Source organism: Macaca mulatta, chromosome 1, assembly GCF_049350105.2.
Source record: "Macaca mulatta isolate MMU2019108-1 chromosome 1, T2T-MMU8v2.0, whole genome shotgun sequence".
Classification (NCBI taxonomy): Eukaryota; Metazoa; Chordata; class Mammalia; order Primates; family Cercopithecidae; genus Macaca; species Macaca mulatta.
Genome location: NC_133406.1, coordinates 227771180 through 227790382, shown reverse-complemented (window position 1 = coordinate 227790382; position 19203 = coordinate 227771180). Strand labels below are relative to the sequence as shown.

At 47.4% G+C, this 19203-nt stretch overlaps 1 protein-coding gene across 2 annotated transcripts; it reads left to right on the top strand.

The window, feature by feature from the left end:
• Positions 1-378: 378 nt before the first annotated feature.
• LOC716116 (PRAME family member 20) lies at positions 379-13238 on the top strand. Of its 2 annotated transcripts, XM_028839612.2 has the most exons (4): positions 388-669; positions 9192-9202; positions 9984-10565; positions 12618-13238. In XM_028839612.2, the coding sequence occupies exons 1-4, from the start codon at positions 388-390 to the stop codon at positions 13177-13179; spliced, it is 1437 nt and encodes a 478-aa protein (XP_028695445.2). In that variant the 3' UTR covers positions 13180-13238. The 2 variants fall into 2 exon arrangements, with proteins under 2 accessions (XP_077829891.1, XP_028695445.2); XM_077973765.1 differs by lacking the exon at positions 9192-9202 and having other exon boundaries at positions 379-680.
• The last annotated feature ends 5965 nt before the right edge of the window (positions 13239-19203 follow it).

The window sequence follows — 19203 nt, the reverse complement described above, 5'->3', positions numbered from 1 at the left end:
GGGAATGTAGGCACGTAGGCTTGTGACACTCCCATTCCCAATGTTTTAGAACCTTGAGTAATTAGAAATTTCCCCCAAAGGTGGGAGGGGTTAGTTTTCAGGTTCCTCCATGCTCACTAGTCACTGGATGGAGCACTGGATAGAGAGGAAGGGCTAGTGCGGGTCCTGCCTCCTCACTGCTTGGGAGACGCTCATGCTGATGCAGCAGAGGCAGAATGCTGGCTTTGTGGCCATGAGTACAGAGTAGAATTGGAGTAAACTGAGGACTCTTTCACCCTCGCCAGAGCGGTGACTTTGGCCCTGGGAGAAGATGAGATTGCAGGAGCTTGGCCTAAGAGTGATGCCTTTTCTCTGGACTTGTCCTGTGGAACTTTTCCTTGCAGATTCATGAAGATGCGCATCCGGACTCCACCCAGACTCCTGGAGCTGGCGGGGCGGAGCCTGCTGAGGGACCAGGCCTTGACCATCTCCACCCTGGAGGAGCTGCCCACGGAACTTTTTCCCCCTCTGTTCATGGAGGCCTTCAGCGGGAGACACTGTGAGGCCCTGAAGCTGATGGTGCAGGCCTGGCCTTTCCTCCGCCTTCCTCTGGGGTCTCTGATGAAGAGGCCTTGCCCGGAGACCTTCCAAGCTGTGCTCGATGGGCTTGATGCACTGGTTACCCAGAGGGTTCGTCTCAGGTGAGGTGGCCCAAATGGGCTGGTGGGGAGGGCCCAGGTGTCCAACAGAAGGAACAGCTGGGTCATGAGGAGTGAGGAGGTCCAAGGGGGGCCCACAGGCTTCTGATGGTGCTGGTGAGGAAGCTCAGAGAGGCCTTGGCCATTGCCCAGCTCCTCAGGGAAAGGACTGCTCACCACACAGGGTCCACTGAGGTAACAGGAACCTCTCTTCTAGTGGCACTGAAAGGCACCACTGAAAGTGGGAAGTAGGCTGGGCACAGTGGCTCACACCTGTAATCCCAGCATTTTGGGAGGCCAAGGCAGGTGGATCGCCTGATGTCAGGAGTTGGAGAGCAGCCTGGCCAACATTGTCTCCAGAATCGGTTCCTGCCGGGGCGTTCGTAGTCTTGCTGAGTTCAAAAATGAAGCCACGGACCTTCGTGGTGAGTGTTACAGCTCTTAAAGATGGCACGAACCCAAAGAGTGAGTGGTGGCAAGGTTTATGGTGAAGAGCGAAAGGACAAAGCTTCCACAGCGTGGAAGGTTGCTGTGGAAGCAAGCAGGTTGCCGCTGCTGACTGGGGTGGCCAGCTTTTATTCCCTTATTGTCTCCTCCCATGTTCCATTTCTGTCCTATCAGAGTTCCTTTTTTTCAATCCTCCCCATGATTGGCTACTTTTAGAATCCTGCTGATTGGTGTGTTTTACAGAGCACTGATTGGCACATTTTACAATCCTCTTGTAAGACAGGAAAGTTCCCCAAGTCCCCACTCGACCCAGGAAGTCCAGCTGGCCTCACCTCTCAATCCCCCCTCTAAACAGGACACCCCAACTGCTGTTGGGAACTGGGTGGTGACCGCTCTAGCTACTTCCAGCTGGATAGAGGCAAAGAGGAGCCCTGCAGTTGTAGCATCCTCCAGAGAGGAGCTCTCTAGGCCAGTCAAAGGGCCAGTGGGTCAGTCCAGAGGTTCTAGGTAGAAGTTGTGAGTGGAGCTCATTTGGGGTTCCATTTGTAAGACTGTCTGTAGCTTGATGACCTTGATCCTGGAGGAAACAAATTTGACAAGGAGGTTAAAAATACAGGGCCCGAAGGCGAGTAATAACAAGATGGGTGTCACTGGATGTAGAAAGGGGAGAAGCCAGGTCACCCAACTCCAGAGGTTGGTATAATAAGAGTTTGAAAGGCGTTGTCTGATTTCAGAAGCCTTTTCCTGTAAACACCGGGCAGCATCTCATACTATCCCTGACTGGTTAGTGTAAAAACAACACTCTTCTCCTAAGAAGGTGCAGAGTCCTCCTTTCTTAGCAATGAGGAGGCCTAGGCCTTGGCGGTTTTGGAGAGTCACTGCTGCCAAAGGGTCTATTTGGGATTGTAGAGTAAGGATAGATTTTGTTATTTCTTGCAAACTGCCTGAGAAATCCTTTGAGTGTGGTAGTAGGATAATGATTTAGATAAACTAGCTATTCTGGTTCCTGTAGCTGTGGCCATTCCTAACCCTATAAGTAGGGTTATTAGTTGTATGGCCCTGTACTGACAGACTTGAGCTTTGAGGGGCACTGATGGGGTCTGATTTCCTGGGGCAATGTCAATGTTGGGACTTAGGAAGACTAAGGTGCAGGTGCCTGTCCAGTTAGTGAGGAGGCAGATATAGGTTGAAATTCCATATTCTTATAGAATATGCCTTGGCTGGGTAGGCAGAACTGGTTGTGTACGTTAAAAAGCAGTGTGAGTTTGTTGTTTTCAGTTTCCCATACTCCTAGAGTACTTGCCAAGGTAGCTCCTGTGAGCGGCTGGAAAGGGGCGTTGGGAGCAAACTGAGTGGCTCCCTGTGTTCTATTTTCTCATTGGAGAATAAAAATTTTGTATCTACTAGGAAGCATTCAAGAAAGTAATTGAAAGAGGGGATGAGAAGGCATTCACTAGTGGTGGGGGCATTGCTGCAGGGGGGTCTAGGGGTGAATGGTCATGCAGGGAGTATGTTTGCCATTACCCAACCCGGACTGTTTGTTAAGCAGGGAGGAGGTGATGGCTTTTGGGGTCCCTGAGAAGCAGACAAGCCATCTGAATGGAGCTGTTTGGGTGACTCGGAAGTCACTATGATCAATGGGGACTTGAAGCTGTAGGGTGTAATTACTCTGATGGGGTGGTATGCCCCAGGGGCAGGCCTGATAACAGATTGGGTTGGATGGATAAAGGGACTTGGAAAGTTAAGATGGTATTCATGGTTACAGGGCCGCATATGGATTTTTCATTGCTCATGTAACAGGTGAGGTTGGAAATGTAAGAGCATAAAAACTGGATTGTGCATCCTGTTAGGGTATTTTTGGTCCTATCAGAGATGGGGAAGTCGGCTAATGATTGCATATTTAGAAGTTGGAGAGGGTCTTTTCCTTCATAACGGGGGTGGTAAGTTAAGTTAGTAAAGACCCAGTTTTTTGCGGTAATGGGAGCATCAACGAAGCAGTGGCTGATAGAGAGATACAAAGCCAACAGTCATCTGCCGGGGAAGGATTGGACTGGTTTAACAGAAAGTGGGTTGAGAGTCTTGTAGAGGTATATAAGTTTTCAATTATTATCTTTTTTTTTTTTTTTTTTTTTGAGACGGAGTCTCTCTATGTTGCCCAGGCTAGAGTGCAGTGGTGCGATCTCGGCTCACTGCAAGCTCCATCTCCCGGGTTCACACCATTCTCCTGCCTCAGCCTTCCAAGTAGCTAGGACTACAGGCACCCACCACCAAATCCAGCTAATTTTTTGTATATTTAGTAGAGACAGGGTTTCACCGCGTTAGCCAGGATGGTCTTGATCGCCTGACCTCGTGATCCGCTCTCCTCCGCCTCCCAAAGTGCTGGGATTACAGGCGGGAGCCACCGCGCCTGGCCTTCACTTATCTTTTTAAGGAGGAAGGGGTTTTTCCTCAGGATCAGTTGTAGGAGCCTTTTTAGTCTGGGATGTTTCCTTCCAAAATAGGAGACACAAGTCCTCCAGTGGTTCACAGTTGTATTGAGGCTGATCTGGCTGATCTTGGGACTCCTGAGCTGAGGGTCCCATAGGTTCTTCAGGAGGTGTCCAAAGTTTAACTTGGCTGTGGTGAATGCAATATTCCACTCCTGCCACCTTGACTGAAGTAGGGGTAGAAATAATTACCAAGTATGGTCTTTCCCACAAGGAATTCATAGATGGGGAGGCAGAGGGGAGGGACTTGTCCAACACTAGATCTCCCGGTTGGAACAACTCTATTCCCTTGTCTCTGTGACATCCATCGGGTAGGTTTTTAAGGTTTTGTTGATATTTTGTCAAGGAAGTTATATCCTTGACCAGGTTGGCCATTTCCTGATCAAGTAGGAAGTCATTTGTGAGAAAATGTTGTCCATACAGTATTTCATATGGACCAAGCCCCATTTTGTGAGGAGAATTTTGGATTCTCAACAAGGCAGTGGGCAAGAGAGTAGGCCATGGGAGATGAGTTTCTTGTGTTAGTTTCCTTAAGTGTCTCTTGAGTGTTTCTTTTGCCTTCCCAACCTTCCCTGAGGATTGTGGCCTCCAGGTGCAGTAAAGGTGATATTGTATCCCTAGGGCCCTGGAAATTCCCTGAGGTATTATGGCTTTAAAAGCCAGATCATTGTCACTTTGGGGAAGCCCAAATCTAGGAATTATTTCATGAATTAGGACTTTAACCACTTCCTGAGCCTTCTCTGTCTTGCAGGAGAAGGCTTCTCTCCAATTTGTAGAGGTATCAACACAGACCAACAAGTATTGAAATCCCCTTGACTTAGGCATATGCGTGAAGTCTAACAATAATAATTGAAAACTTATATACCTCTACAAGACTCTCAACTTAACCCACTCTCTGTTAAACCAGTCTAACTGCCAGTCCTCTCTGGGATAGTGCCCTATTCTTTGTTCCCCCAGAGAGGCCTTATGATGAACCAAGGGATTATTCCTTTGGCACACCTCATAGGCTTTGACTACTTGTCAGATGGTCAGGAGGAGATTTTGCCCTGTAAATAGGGATTTGGCCATTTGATGAGTGCTCTCAATACCCATATGAAAAGTTTACTGGAGGGTCTTAAGTATTTACCACTGGCTGGCTTCGGGTATGAGTACCTTTCCCTCTTCTGTCGTTGACCACCCCGGGAGGAGAAAACTATGCCCCCATGAAAGTCCCCATTCTGTTTCTGTCAGGAAATACTGGGGCTTAATCTCTTGGAGAGGGTTGTTCCATACCAAGTGTCCTTCCACAGGAATTTCTAATGGGAGGTTCTGCCTGGCAGCAATTTTGGCCTCAGTGTCTGCCTGACAGTCTCCTTCTGGCTTTTCTCTTTACCTTTGTGATGGTTTCAGCAGTGTAAGACTGCCACCTCCTTGGGTTTTTGCACTGTGTGCAATAACTCCATGATTTCCTTGTGTTATTTAATGGGGGTTCCCCCAGAGGTTAGGCACTCCATTTCTTTCCATATTGCCGCATGGGCATGTATGATTAGATAAGCATACTTGCTATCTGTATACACATTTATTATTTTTTCCTTTCCCAGTTCTAACACTCGGGTAAGTGCCACTAGTTCTGCTAACTGGGGGCTGGTCCCTGGGGGAAGAGGCTTACTTTCAAGTACTGTTACGTCACTAACCATGGCATAACCTGCCCTTCGTATCCCATTCCCCACAAATGAGTTTTCATCGGTTTATGGGTTAAGGTCAGGATTGGCTAAGGGGATTTCCAAGAGATCCTCTCAGGCGGCATAAGTCTGGGCTACAATTTGTTTGCAGTCAGGCTCAATTGGTTCCCCATCCTCTGGGAGAAAAGTAGCCAGGTTGAGGGTCACTGTGCATATTTGAAGCACCATTCCCTCAAAGAATAGCACCTGGTATCTAAGCAGGTGGTTGCCTGATAGCCATAAATTTCCTTTGGCACCTAGTATGCCATTTACATCATAAGTAGTCCAGTGAGATCCTTTCCTTGTATTATTTTGATAGCCTCTGATACTAAGATGGCCACTGCCGCAATTACCCGTAAACTGTGAGGCCAGCCTTTTGCTGCTACATCAGTTTCCTTACTTAGGCATGCCGCTGGTTGTGGGGTTCTCCCACAGTCTGAGTAAGGACTCCAAGAGCTATTCCCACTCTGTATGTGACATATACAGAGAAGTTTTGTCCTGTGGGAAGGCTTAAGGCTAGAGCTTGTACTAGGGCCTGCTTTAAGGTTTTGAAGGCTGTTTCTGCCTCTGGTTGCCATCCTACTAGATGAGTATATAGAGGAATTACTGTCTTATTGATGGCACTTGGTCTCCACTGAACATTTGGTTTTTGCACTCCTAGAATTGGGGTGTTGCAGGGACTGCTGCATTTTCTTACTAAGACTTGAATTTTTAAATGTCTAACAATATCCTGCAATCCTTTACGAGCTTCAGGCCTTAAGGGATATTGCCTTTGATAAGGAAAAGTGTTGGGTTCTTTTAGCCTGATTTGGACTAGGCGGGCATTTTTTACCCTTCCAAATTGTCCTTCCAATGCCCAGACTTCAGGGTTGATTCCCTCCTCAAGCCAGGGTTGAGGACAACAAATGGCTAACTTGTTCCCCATATTCATATAGATAATAGCTCTAGCTTTGGCTAATATGTCCCTCCCTAATAAGGGTGTGGGACTTTCAGGCATAACAAGAAAGGCATGTGAAAAGAGCAAAGTCTCCCAATTACAACTGAGGAGGCGGGAGAAATACCTGGTTACAGGCTGTCCCAGGATTCCTCGGATGGTAATGGACCCTGAGGACAGCCATCTAGGGCAGGAGATTAACACTGAGAAAGCTGTGCCAGTGTCCAGGAGGAAGTCAATTTCCTGGCCTTCAATGGTTAAACTTACGCAGGGCTCAGTGAGGGTGATGATATGAGCTGGCGCTTGCCCCAGGTGCCCTCAATCCTGTTGTTGGATTATCTGGTTGGGGGCTTCTGGCCCAGAGAACCTTTGTCCTCTGGGGCAGTTTGCCTTTCAGTGATTGCCTTGGCATAGTGGACATAGGTGAGGGGGTGTCTTGTTTCTCATTGGACAAATGTCCTGGCAAACCACACTGATAAAAAAGCCTTACCAGATGATTGGTCTGCTCCATTTTCTGTCCTCTCTGAACCACCAAGGGTTGTTTGTCTGAGGACCATGACTAAGGCTGTGGCCTTTCTCTTATCTTGTTTTTCCTTTTTGAACTGTACCTCTTGGTCCCTATTATAGAACACCAAGGTTGCCAGGTTGAATAAAGCCTCGAAATTTTGTCCAGGGCCCCAGGCTAACATTTGGAGTTTTTTCCTGATATCTGCAGCTGATTAGGTAATAAACTTAGGATCAATTGACCCTTGAGGGAGTCAGGTGACAAAGGAGTATATTTTCTTAAGGCCTCCCATAGGTGCTTGAGGAAGGCAGTAGGATTTTCTTCCTTTCCCTGAGTTATGGTGGACATCATTGAATAATTTATGGGGTTTTTCCCATTTCTCCTTAGTCCTTCTAAAACACAGGTCAACAGATGTTTGCGACTCCAGTCCCCATGATCTGAGTTGAGGTCCCAGTGGGGATCCATATTGGGGATGGCTTGCTAACCAGTAGAGAATTTGTCCCTTTCTTCAACTGTCATTCTATTATTTACTTGACTAAGATACCAGGTATCTCCAAACTCTCAGGCTGCAGCTAAAGCCACATTTTTTTCATTTAAAGCCAGGGTTTGATCTAACAATAGCATGATATCTCTCCAAGTGAAGTCAAAGGTTTGCCCTGGACCCTGTAGGGCATCTATATACCTATCAGGATCATCTGAAAACTTCCCCAGGTCTACCTTGATCTGCTTTAAATCAGAGAGAGAGAAGGGGACATGTACCTGAATTGCCAAATTCCCCTCTCCTTACAGCTTGAAGGGGTCATAACCGATAGCCTGGGATGGGAGATTGTGGTCCCTTGGAGACTTCTTTTCTTGTTTCCTTCTGGGTGGGGGAGATTAGAGGAGGCTCATCATTAATAGGAAGGAGAGCTGTAGGGAGGCTAGGATATGGGTGTAAGCTGAGAGGTCCTCCTGTGGAATGTAGATTGCAAGCTTTGCATAGTTGTGGATTATCCTTCAATGAAAAGAAAGCTTGGACATAAGGTATTTCACTCCATTTGCTTTCCCTCTTGCAGGAAAGGTCAAGCTGCAGGATAGTATTGTAATATATACTTCCCTCAGGTGGCCATTTTTCCCTCTCAGAGAGATAATAATGGGGCCAGGCTGTAGTGCAGAAAAAAATAAGCTGCTTCTTTTTCAGGGTTTGTGGGTCAAAGTGGTCCCAATGGCTTAGAATGTATTTCAAGGGTGAGCTTGTTGATGCCTGAGTGTTTCCTATCTAAAACAGAAAAAAACCACCTGCGATTTTGGTCTATTTTTTCCCCCACCCAAGAACCCACAATGGTCCCTGAACCCTGCTGTTCGGAATAGTTGTACTCACCGAAGCAGCAGCGGAAACACCTGTTTTCCTCCTGACCATAAAAAGGACTGAGGAAGGTTGGATTTAGTGGCCTTTACCAACACATTCTCAAAAACCTGCACCCTTGCCATTCCTCTTAGACGACAAAGAGGACCAAGAAAGGTCGGATTTAGTGGCCCTTACCAATGCATTCTTGAAAACCTGCTAATTAGTCCTAAGCTTTTTCTCCTGTTGATATTGGGACCCTACCCTTGTCTTATAAAGATGATATTTCTCAAGTGGAGGACCATACCCTGAGGGAGGGAAGGGATCTCCAGGGTTGGAAGAGTGATGCCTTTTGTCCTCACTTCTCATCATATGACTAGGAAGGCTATCCCCCTCAATTTTGGAGTCTATAATTTCTGAGGTTCCCCATATCCTAGCTTCAGGAATAGCCTTTGTTAGACCTGCTAGTCTGAGGAGGGATCCTAAAATTCCAGATTGTCCCCCTCACAACAGGGCTGTGGGCAAAAATTGTCTTTCTGATTGGTGAGCCTAGGTGCCTAAAGAAGGGAACAGTGTCTCGAAATTTATATTAGAAATAATCCTTATAGAAGAAACTAGAAGAGCACCAGGGACAGGAAGTGGTTTCTAGATGCAGGACTAGCCTCGGAAAAAGAAGTGGGAGGAAGTTTGTCTGACAGGCATTAGGACCCAGGAGGCAAGGGTCAGGATAGATAGGATAGATGGGCAAGTCTCACTTGGGCAATGTAACTTTGAGAGCTCCACTCATGGCTTCAGGGTTAACCAACTTTTTTGTTGGGACCCCGGAGCTGAATGGCTTTCCTGTCTGTTGACCCTCAGTTCAGCCCAGAAATGCAGGAAAAGTAGAAGCTGGTTTCAGGAAAACCAATGCTCCCAACTCCAAAGAGTCAGGGGGTGTTAGCAGGCCCTTTCCCAGAAAGCCTGACACCCATGTCTTTAGTCCAGCAGCTGCGCTAGTCACTTTTAACCAGCTGATAGGTGCCCAGTAATTAGCCCCCGAATTCTAAGGAAAAATAGGACAGAATGAAAGGGGTCTGATGGTACTTATCATGTGGTGAGATCCTGGACGAGCCCCCAAGATTTGTCCAAAGTTGGTTCCTGCCGGTGGGTTTGTGGTCTCGCTGACTTCAAGAATGAAGCCGCAGACCTTGAAGTGATTGTTACAGCTCTTAAAAATGGCACAGATCCAAAGAATAAGCAGTAGCAAGGTTTATTGTGAAGAGCATAAAGACAAAGTCTCCACAGCATGGAAGGGAACCCAAGTGGACTGTCACTGCTGGCTGGAGTGGCCAGCTTTTATTCCCTTATTGTCCTCTCCCATGTTCCATTTCTGTCCTATCAGATTGCCCTTTTTTCAATACTCTCCACTATTGGCTACTTTCAGAATCCTGCTGATTGATGCATTTTATAGAGCGCTGATTGGTGCATTTTACAATCCTCATGTAAGACAGGAAAGTTCCCCAAGTACCCACTCGACCCAGGAAGTCCAACTGGCCTCACCTCTCAACATGGTGAAACCCCGAATGAGTTAAAAATACAAAAATTAGCTGGGCATGGTGGCAGACACCTGTAATCCCAGCTACTTGGGAGGTTGAGGCAGGAGAATTGCTTGAACCCAGGAGCTGGAGGTTGCAGTGAGCTGAGATTGCATCACTGCACTCCAGCCTGGGCCACAGAGGAAGACTTTATCTCAAAAAAAAAACAAAAAACAGTGGAACTGGGCAGGATTCAAGGGTAAACCAGTGTGGAGAAAAGTCAGAGAGAGGGAGAAGAAGCAGGGAGGAGGAGGAGAGGAGCTGATATCCAGGATGTGAAGTATAAGTTCAGAAGTGAGTCCTTACATTCTTAGCTTCTCTACTATTTTTCCACAGGAGGTGGAAACTTCAAGTGCTGGATTTACAGGATGTCAGTGAGAACTTCTGGATGGTTTGGTCTGAAGTCATGGCCAGTGGGTGCTTACCAAATGATATGTGGAACAGAAAACCAGTGCAGCACTGTCCAAGGATGAGAGGACAGCAGCCCTTGACAGTGTTCATAGACCTTTGCCTCAAGAACAGGACTCTGGATGAATGCCTCACCTGCCTCTTTCTATGGGTCAAGCAGAGGGAAGGTTTACTACACCTGTGCTGTAAGAAGCTGAAAATGTTGGGAATGCCCTTCCACAATATCAGAAACATCCTGAAAATAGTCAACCTAGACTGTATCCAGGAGGTGGAAGTGAATTGCAATTGGACACTACCCGTCCTGGCAGAGTTTACCCCTTACCTGGGCCAGATGAGGAATCTTCACAGGCTCATTCTCTCTGATGTGGACATCTCTCACTACATTTCCCCAGAGAAGAAGAAGGAGTTTGTTACCCAGTTCACCTCTCAGTTCCTCAAGCTGTGCTACCTCCAAAAGCTTTATATGAACTCTGTTTCTTTCCTTGAAGGCCACCTGGACCAGCTGCTCAGGTGAGGAAGGGTGGTGAGCTTTCTCTGCAGACCACAGCAGAGCCTTTCTTGTTACAGTGGGCATCTACTGTGAGCCAGCCTATGAGGATGTAACAGTAAAGGGGACACTAGAATGTCAGTGCATTTCCCTGTTGGAAGCTCTGTCCTGAAATGGGTATCACACATTCATCCCAATGAAGACAGAGGAATCAGCTGGGGTAGATGCTATAGAGAGGCTGCCATGCTAGGAAACTAGCTACTGGAGGGTTCAGATTTAGTGAGGGTGCATTTGTGAATTCTTTCTGAGGATGTGTGTCTAAGTTAAGATGATGAGAAATAGGCCAGGGATGCTGGCTCATGCCTGTAATCCTAACACTTTGGGAATCTGAGGCAAGAGGATAATTTGAGCCCAGGAGTTTAAGACCAGTCTGGGTAACATAGCAAAGACCCCTGCTAACAAAAGAATAAATAAAAAATATAAACAGATAATTTTGCTTTTTCTGAGATGAAATTTCACTTTTATCACCCAGGCTGGAGTGCAGTGGTGTCATCTCGGCTTGCTGCAACGTCCGCCTCCCGGGTTCAAGCAATTCTCCTGCCTCAGCCTCCTGAGTAGCTGGGATTACAGGTGTGGGTCACCACACCTGGTTAATTATTTTTGGGAGAGGCAGGGTTTCACCATATCGGCCAGGCTGGTCTCAAATTCCTGACCTCAGGTGATCCACCCACTTCAGCCTCCCAAAGTGTCAGGATTACAGGCGTGAGCCACCACACCCAACCCAAAAACAAGATAATTGTTTTTTTGTTTTTTTGGGTTTTTTTGAGACGGAGTCTTGCTCTGTCGCCCAGGCTGGAGTGCTGTGGCTGGATCTCAGCTCACTGCAAGCTCCGCCTCCCAGGTTTACGCCATTCTCCTGCCTCAGCCTCCCAAGTAGCTGGGACTACAGGTGCCCGTCACCTCGCCCGGCTAGTTTTTTGTATTTTTTAGTAGAGACAGGGTTTCACTGTGTTCGCCAGGATGGTCTCGATCTCCTGACCTTGTGATCCGCCCGTCTCGGCCTCCCAAAGTGCTGGGATTACAGGCTTGAGCCACCGTGCCTGGCCAAAAAACAAGATAATTGTTAAGAAGATGATGGGAAGTGGGGAAGTGAAGTGGGCACTGAAGAGGGGAGTGCTCAGCAAACCTGCACGTCTCAGAACATAAGCTCTGTGCTCAACAGCTTGGTGAACATGAATTACCCATCTCTAATTCCCTGTCCTAATGGTTGTTTTGAGTTCCAGGTAAATTAATTACCTGAGAAATGCATGATTCTGAAACAGAGGGTCAGGGAGCAGGCACAAAGAATGATGAAAGAGATAGATGGTTTGCTGATGATACAGGCATGTCAGGGACTCCTGCAGCCTGCCCACCCCAGCTGATGTTGCAGGATCCTGCCTGGATTTGTCCTGATGCCTGGGTCTCCACTGGGCTCCTGTAGCCCACATAATGTGTTTTTCTGCCTGACAGATGAGGAAAGGGAGCTTTAGGGATTCTGTGAACTTGATCCATTCCTATAAATGATGGTGAAAAGACTCAGCCTGAAATGGAATTTTTATTTCTTTTTCTTTTGAGACAGAGTCTCACTCTGTCACTCAGGCTGGAGTGCAGTGGCATGATCTCTGCTCACTGCAACCTCCACCTCCTGGGTTCAAGCGATTCTCCTGCCTTACCCTCCCAAATAGCTGGAATTACAGGTGTCCGCCACTATGCCCAGTTACTTTTTGCATTTTTAGTAGAGACAGGGTTTTGCCATGTTGGCCAGGCTGGTCTCAAACTCCTGACCTCCAGTGATCCGCCTGTCTCAGCCTCCCAAAGTTCTGGGATTACAGGTGTGAGTTACTGTGCTGGGCCTAAAATGGAATTGATCTCAGTGGCAAAGCTCTTCATCACGCAGCATCCTAAGTGTTGACCAGACAATCAGAATGACCCTGGGCTTGGGCAAAATGGTCTTCGTCCTTCACCTTGACATTCCCCACCACCCTCAACTCACCCCTACAATTCCCCAGAACTAACTTCTTGCTCTCTCTCCCCAGCTGTCTGAAGACCTCATTAAAGATCCTCGCAATAACTAACTGTGTGCTTTTGGAATCAGACTTGAGGCATCTGTCCAAGTGCCCGAGCATCGGTCAACTAAAGACCCTGGACCTGACTGGCATCAGACTGGCCAATTTCAGCCTTGTGCCTCTCCAAGTTCTGCTAGAAAAAGTTGCAGGCACCCTCGAGTACCTGGACTTAGATGACTGTGGCATCGTAGACTCCCAAGTCAACACCATCCTGCCTGCCCTGAGCCGCTGCTTTGAGCTCACCACCTTCAGCTTCCGTGGAAATCCCGTCTCCATGGCCACCTTAGAGAACCTGCTGTGCCACACAATCAGATTGGACAATTTATGCCTGGAGCTGTATCCTGCCCCGCGGGAGAGTTATGATGCTGGTGGTACTCTCTGCCGGAGCAGATTTGCCCAACTTGGGGCTGAGCTGATGGGGAGAGTGAGGGATTTAAGGGAGCCCAAGAGGATCTTGTTCTGTACTGACTACTGCTCTCGCTGTGGCAACAGGTCATTTTATGACCTGGAGTTAGATCAGTGCTGCTGTTGAATACCTGCCTATTTGGGTAGATATATCCAACTCATTTTTCTGGACACCTGAAAACTAAAACCTAGGCCTTTCTGCACCCAGGCTGGAGTTCAGTGACACGATCCCCACTCACTGCAACCTCTGCCTCCTGAGTTCAAGCGATTCTCTTGCCTCAGATGCACCCACAGTAATGCTTCTTAAATATTTCAATGCCACATTTTAAAAGTTTCATCTAGGCTGGGCACAGTGGCTCATGCCTGTAATCCTAGCACTTCAGGAGGCTGAGATGGGTGGCTCACGAGGTCAAGAGGTGGAGACCTTCCTGACCAACATGGTGAAACCCCGTCTCTACTAAAAATACAAACATTAGCTGGGCGTGGTGGTGCACGCCTGTAGTCCCAGCTACTTAGGAGGCTGAGGCAGGAGAATCACTTGAACCCGGGAGGCAGAGGGTGCAGTGAGCCGAGATCGTGCCACTGCACTCCAGTCTGGTGACAGAGCGAGACTTTGTCTCAAAAAAATAAATACAGTCCGGGCGCGGTGGCTCACGCCTGTAATTCTAGCACTTTGGGAGGCCAAGGCGGGCGGATCACGAGGTCAGGAGAACGAGACCATCCTGGCTAACACGGTGAAACCCCATCTCTAATAAAAATAAAAAAAATTAGCCGGGCGTGGTGGCGGGCGCCTGTAGTCCCAGCTACTCAGGAGGCTGAGGCAGGAGAATGGCGTGAACCCAGGAGGCGGAGCTTGCAGTGATCTGAGATCGCACCACTACACTCCAGCCTGGGCGACTGAGTGAGACTCCGTCTCGAAAAAAAGAAAAAAATAAATACAAATAATCCGTCTCAAAAAAAAAAAAAAACAAAACAGTTACATCTTTTTGGGGAGCTGGGTCAGATCGATGAGAGATTTTCTCATAATGGCCCCACTCTAGAGCCCTATCAAGGAAGAGCCTCTGGGAGGCACCAACACTTGACTTGTTCCCTGATGACTAGCAGCCCTTCTTGAATTAAACTGGTTGTAGCCAGTAAAGACAGCCACACTCCCTTTAAGCAAAACACTAAAACTATACAGGCATCAAACACTTTTTAAATATTTCCATCTGACATTTTAAAAGTTTCATCTTTTTGGGGAGCTATGGCCGGATCAATGAGAGATTTTCTCACAACACCTCCTCTCTCTCCCCATCAAGGAAGAGACTGGTGCAGCATGTTTTGGAATCGCACATCATCCAAGGATGGAGAACGATCAAGTGCCTGTGGGTGATGAGTGACCTTCCCTGAAGAGCCTCAGGTTCCCTGTAAAATGAGGATGATGATGTCCAACAGTTTATGGGACCCTGGTAGGATCCAATAAGATGGTTCATGTTTAGGGCTTGGCATGGGGCCTGGCATAAGATCAATACATCTTGTTCTCTTTTCTCAGCAGAAGTCCCAGCATTTTTCATTTTTCTTTTCTTTTTTCTTTTTTTTTTTTAAAGACAGAGCCTCGCTCTTCACCAGGCTGGAGTGCGGTGGCGCAACCTCTGCCTCTTGGGTTCAAGCCATTCTCCTGCCCAATGCTCCCGAGCAGCTGGGACTAGAGGCGCACGCCACCACGCCCGGCTAGTATTTGTATTTTTAGTAGAGACGGAGCTTCACCATGTTGGCCAGGATGGTCTCAATTTCCTGATCTCGTGATCCGCCCCGCTAGGCCTCCCAGAATGCTGGGATTACAGGCATGAGCCACCGCTCCCAGCCGCATTTTTCACCTTTCAATCTCACCTCTGATTCCTGGTAACAGGGAGGCAACAAGAACCCAGGGCATGCGGTGGGGCTCAGGTTGTAGACGCCACCACAATTTCATCATGATTCCTCCAAACAGCAGAGCCGCAGGAGCCAGCAGGCGGCAGGGTGGGCAGTGCAGGACTTGATTCATTTCTAGTGATTGTAAGAGCAAAATTTCCAATCCGTGGGTCTCGACTGCCATCTGCTGGTAGATCAGACGAGATGGTGTAATTTAGGGTTGCAAGGATTATATTTTATGGTATTTTAAAAATTTTACTATTATGTAAATACTATTTGAGTATAAATATTTGTGTGGTCATTTATGTATATTAAAGACATAGAACTTCTAAAGAATGCAATGTAATATTTTAAGAATGGTTAACGACCGGGCGCCGTGGCTCACGCCTGTAATCCCAGCACTTTGGGAGGCCAAGGTGGGTGGATCACCAGGTCAGGAGTTCAAGACCAGCCTGGCCAAAATGGTGAAACCCCATCTCTACTAAAAATACAAAAAATTAGCTAGGCGTGGTGGCACACACCTGTAATCCCAAGTACTCAGGAGGCTGAGGCAGGACAATCGCTTGAACCCAGGAGGCAGAGGTTGCAGTGAGCCAAGATCATGCCACTGTACTCCAGCCTTGGCAACAGAGCAAGACTCCATCTCGGGGGAGAAAAACAGTCTGGGCGCAGTGGCTCATGCCTGAAATCCCAGCACTTTAGGAGGCAGGCGGATCACCTGAGGTCAGGAGTTCGAGACCAGTCTCGCAACATGGAGAAACCCTGTCTCTACTAAAAATACAAAAATTAGCCGGGCGTGGTGGCACATGCCTCTAATCCCAGCTACTCGGGAGACTGAGGCAGGAGAATCACTTGAACCTGGGAGGCGGAGGTTGCAGTGAGCTGAGATCACGCCATTGCACTCTAGCCTGGGCAACAAGAGCGAAACTCCATCTCAAAAAAAAAAAAAGAATAAAAAAATGGTTACCTTAGTTTGGATTCTCAAAACGAAAGAGATTTTTAAAACTAATTTTAAAGACACTGAACAATAATCGTTTATTCTTTAAAATATACTTAGAATAATACAATTTTAGCACTGGAAAGAAGCATTACAGGTTTTCTAAAATATTGAGTTTATTTTATTTTGTTTTGAGACCGGGACTCACTGTGTCATCCAGGCTGAAGTGCAGTGGCATGATCACGGCTCATTACAGCCTTGACCTCCCAAAGATCAGGTAATCTTCCTGCCTCAGCCCACCTAGTAGCTGGAACAAGAAGCATGCACCATCATGCCTGGCTTATTTTTGTATTTTTAGTAGAGACCAGGTTTCACCATGTTGCCCAGGCTGGTCTTGAACTTCTGGGCTCAAGCGATCCCAAAGTGCTGGGATTACAGGTATGAGCCACCGTGCCCAGACTTCAGATTATTTATTTATTTATTTATTTATTTATTTATTTATTTATGAGAACGAGTCTCACTCTGTCGCCCAGGCTGGAGCACAGTGGCACGATCTCGGCTCACTGCAACCTCCTCCTCCAGGGTTCAAACGATTCTACTACCTCGGCCTCCCAAGTAGTTGGGATTACAGGCATGCACCACCATGCCTGGCTAGGTTTTGTATTATTATTTTTATTTTTAGTAGAGACAGGGCTTTGCCATGTTGGTCTGGCTGGTCTTGAACTCTGGACCTCAGGTGATCCACCCACCTCGGCCTCCCAAAGTGATAGAACTACAGGCGTGAGCCACCGCGCCTGGCCTATTATTATCATTTATTTATTTTTATTTATTTATTACTTTGAGATGGAGTTTCACGCTTGTTGCCCAGGCTGGAGGCAATGGTGCTCTCTGCTCACTGCAACCTCCGCCTCCCGGGTTCAAGCAATTCTCCTGCCTCAGCCCCAGAGTAGCTTGGATTAGAGGCACCCACCACAATGCCCGGCTAATTTTTTGTATTTTTACTAGAGATGGGGTTTCACCATGTTAGCCAGGCTGGTCTCAAACTCCTGACCTCAAGTGATCTACCCACCTCGACCTCCTAAATTGATGGGATTTCAGGCGTGAGCCACCACACCCAGCCTATTTTTTTAATAGCAGTTTTAGGTTCACAGAAAAACTAAACAGAAAGTTCTCATCTACCCTCTTCCCCCTTCAATATAGAGCATCCCCACAGGATCAACATCCGCACCAGCGCAGAGCATTCGTCACAATCGATGAGCCACATGGACACATCACTATCACCCAATGTCCACAGTTTACATGACGGATCATTGCTGGTTTTTACATTCTATGGATTTTAACAAAGGGATAATGGCATGTATCCACCATTAGAGCATCATGCAGAGTAGTTTTGTTTCCCTAAAAGTTCTCTGTCCTCTTCTCATTCATCCCACTGTGCTCCCAGCCCATGGCAACCACTGGACTTTCTACCGTCTCTATAGAAAAAGGCAAAAGCCTTTTCTGGAACATCTAACAGGATGAGTCTTTTCACATTGCCTTCTTTCACTTGTACAATAAAATCATGCATTTAGGAATCTTTCTTTGATTTTTTTTTTTTTTTTTTTTTTTTTTTTTTTTGACATGGAGTCTCGTTCTGTTGCTCAGGCTGGAGTGCAGTGGCATGATCTTGGCTCACTCCAATCTCTGCCTCCTGGGTTCTCTTCTTCAACGTCCCGAGTAGCTAGGATTACAGGCACTGGCCACCACACCCAGTTAATTTTTGTATTTTTAGTACAGATGGGGTTTCACCATCTTGAAGGGCTGGTCTTGAACTCCTGACCTCATGATCCACTCACCTCAGCCTCCCAAAGTGCTGGGATTACAGGTGTAAACCACCGCACCCAGCTAGGAATATTTCATATCTTTTTATGGCTTTATAATAGTTTGCTGGATGGATCAGTTTGTTTATCCAGTCACCTACCATTCAGTAGATGCCATTCAGCATCTCCCTTGCTTCCAAGTTTTGGCAATTAATAATAAAGCTGCTATAAACATCCAGGTGTGAGTTTACTCATTTTGTTAAATACCGAGGAGGAGGATTACTGAATTGTACAGGTATGGTATGTTTTACAAGGATTTTTTTTCTTTTTTTTTTGAGACGGAGTCTCACTCTGTCACCCAGGCTGGAGTGCAGTGGTATGATCTCGGCTCTCCACAACCTCCGCCTCCCAGGTTCAAGTGATTCTCCTGCCTCAGCTTCTGGAGTAGCTAGGATTACAGGCACGTGCTGCCACGCCAGCTAATTTTTTTTTTTTTTTTTTTTTTTTTTTTGAGACGGAGTCTTGCTCTGTCGCCCAGGCTGGAGTGCAGTGGCCGGATCTCAGCTCACTGCAAGCTCCGCCTCCCGGGTCTACGCCATTCTCCTGCCTCAGCCTCCCGAGTAGCTGGGACTACAGGCGCCCACCACCTCGCCCGGCTAGTTTATTGTATTTTTTTAGTAGAGACGGGGTTTCACCGTGTTAGCCAGGCTGGTCTCGATCTCCTGACCTTGTGATCTGCCCGTCTCGGCCTCCCAAAGTGCTGGGATTACAGGCTTGAGCCACCGCGCCCGGCCCACACCAGCTAATTTTTATATTTTTAGTAGAGATGAGGTTTCACCACGTTGGCCAGGCTGGTCTCGAACTCCTGACTGCAGGTGATCCACCCGCCTCAGCCTCCCAAAGTGGTGGGATTACAGGCATGAGCCACCGCGCCTGGCCTAAGGATTTTTTTCTTTCTTGACAATCCCACTCGTTAAATATTGCTGCTAAGGTCAGGGACTTTGTCTCCATCGTCCTGGGGTCCCACTGCTGAGCAGGGAACCTGGCACTTGGTAGCAAATGCTGTTGACCACGTGATGCAGGGAAATGTTTTGTCATCAGCTGGGCACTGTGGCTCATGCCTGTAATCCTAGAACTTTGAGAAGCTGAGGTGGGCAGATCACCTGAGGTCAAGAGTTCGAGACCAGCCTGACCAACATGGAGAAACCCTGTCTCTACTTTAAAAAAATACAAAATTAGCTGGGTATGGTGGCACATGCCTGTAACCCAGCTACTCGGGAGGCTGAGGCAGGAGAATCGCTTGAACCTGGGAGGTAGAGATTGCGGTGACCTGAAATCATGCCATTGCACTCCAGCCTGGGCAACAAGAGTGAAACTCCGTCTCAAAGAAAAAAAAAATTGCTAACTTGGGTACATCAACATTATCCAACAAATAAATTGGATTATGAAAAAAATAGCCCTTGTGTCACTGTGGTCACTCCATGTGTACCATGAAAGTCCAGCAATTGGGTGAGCACAGTAGCTC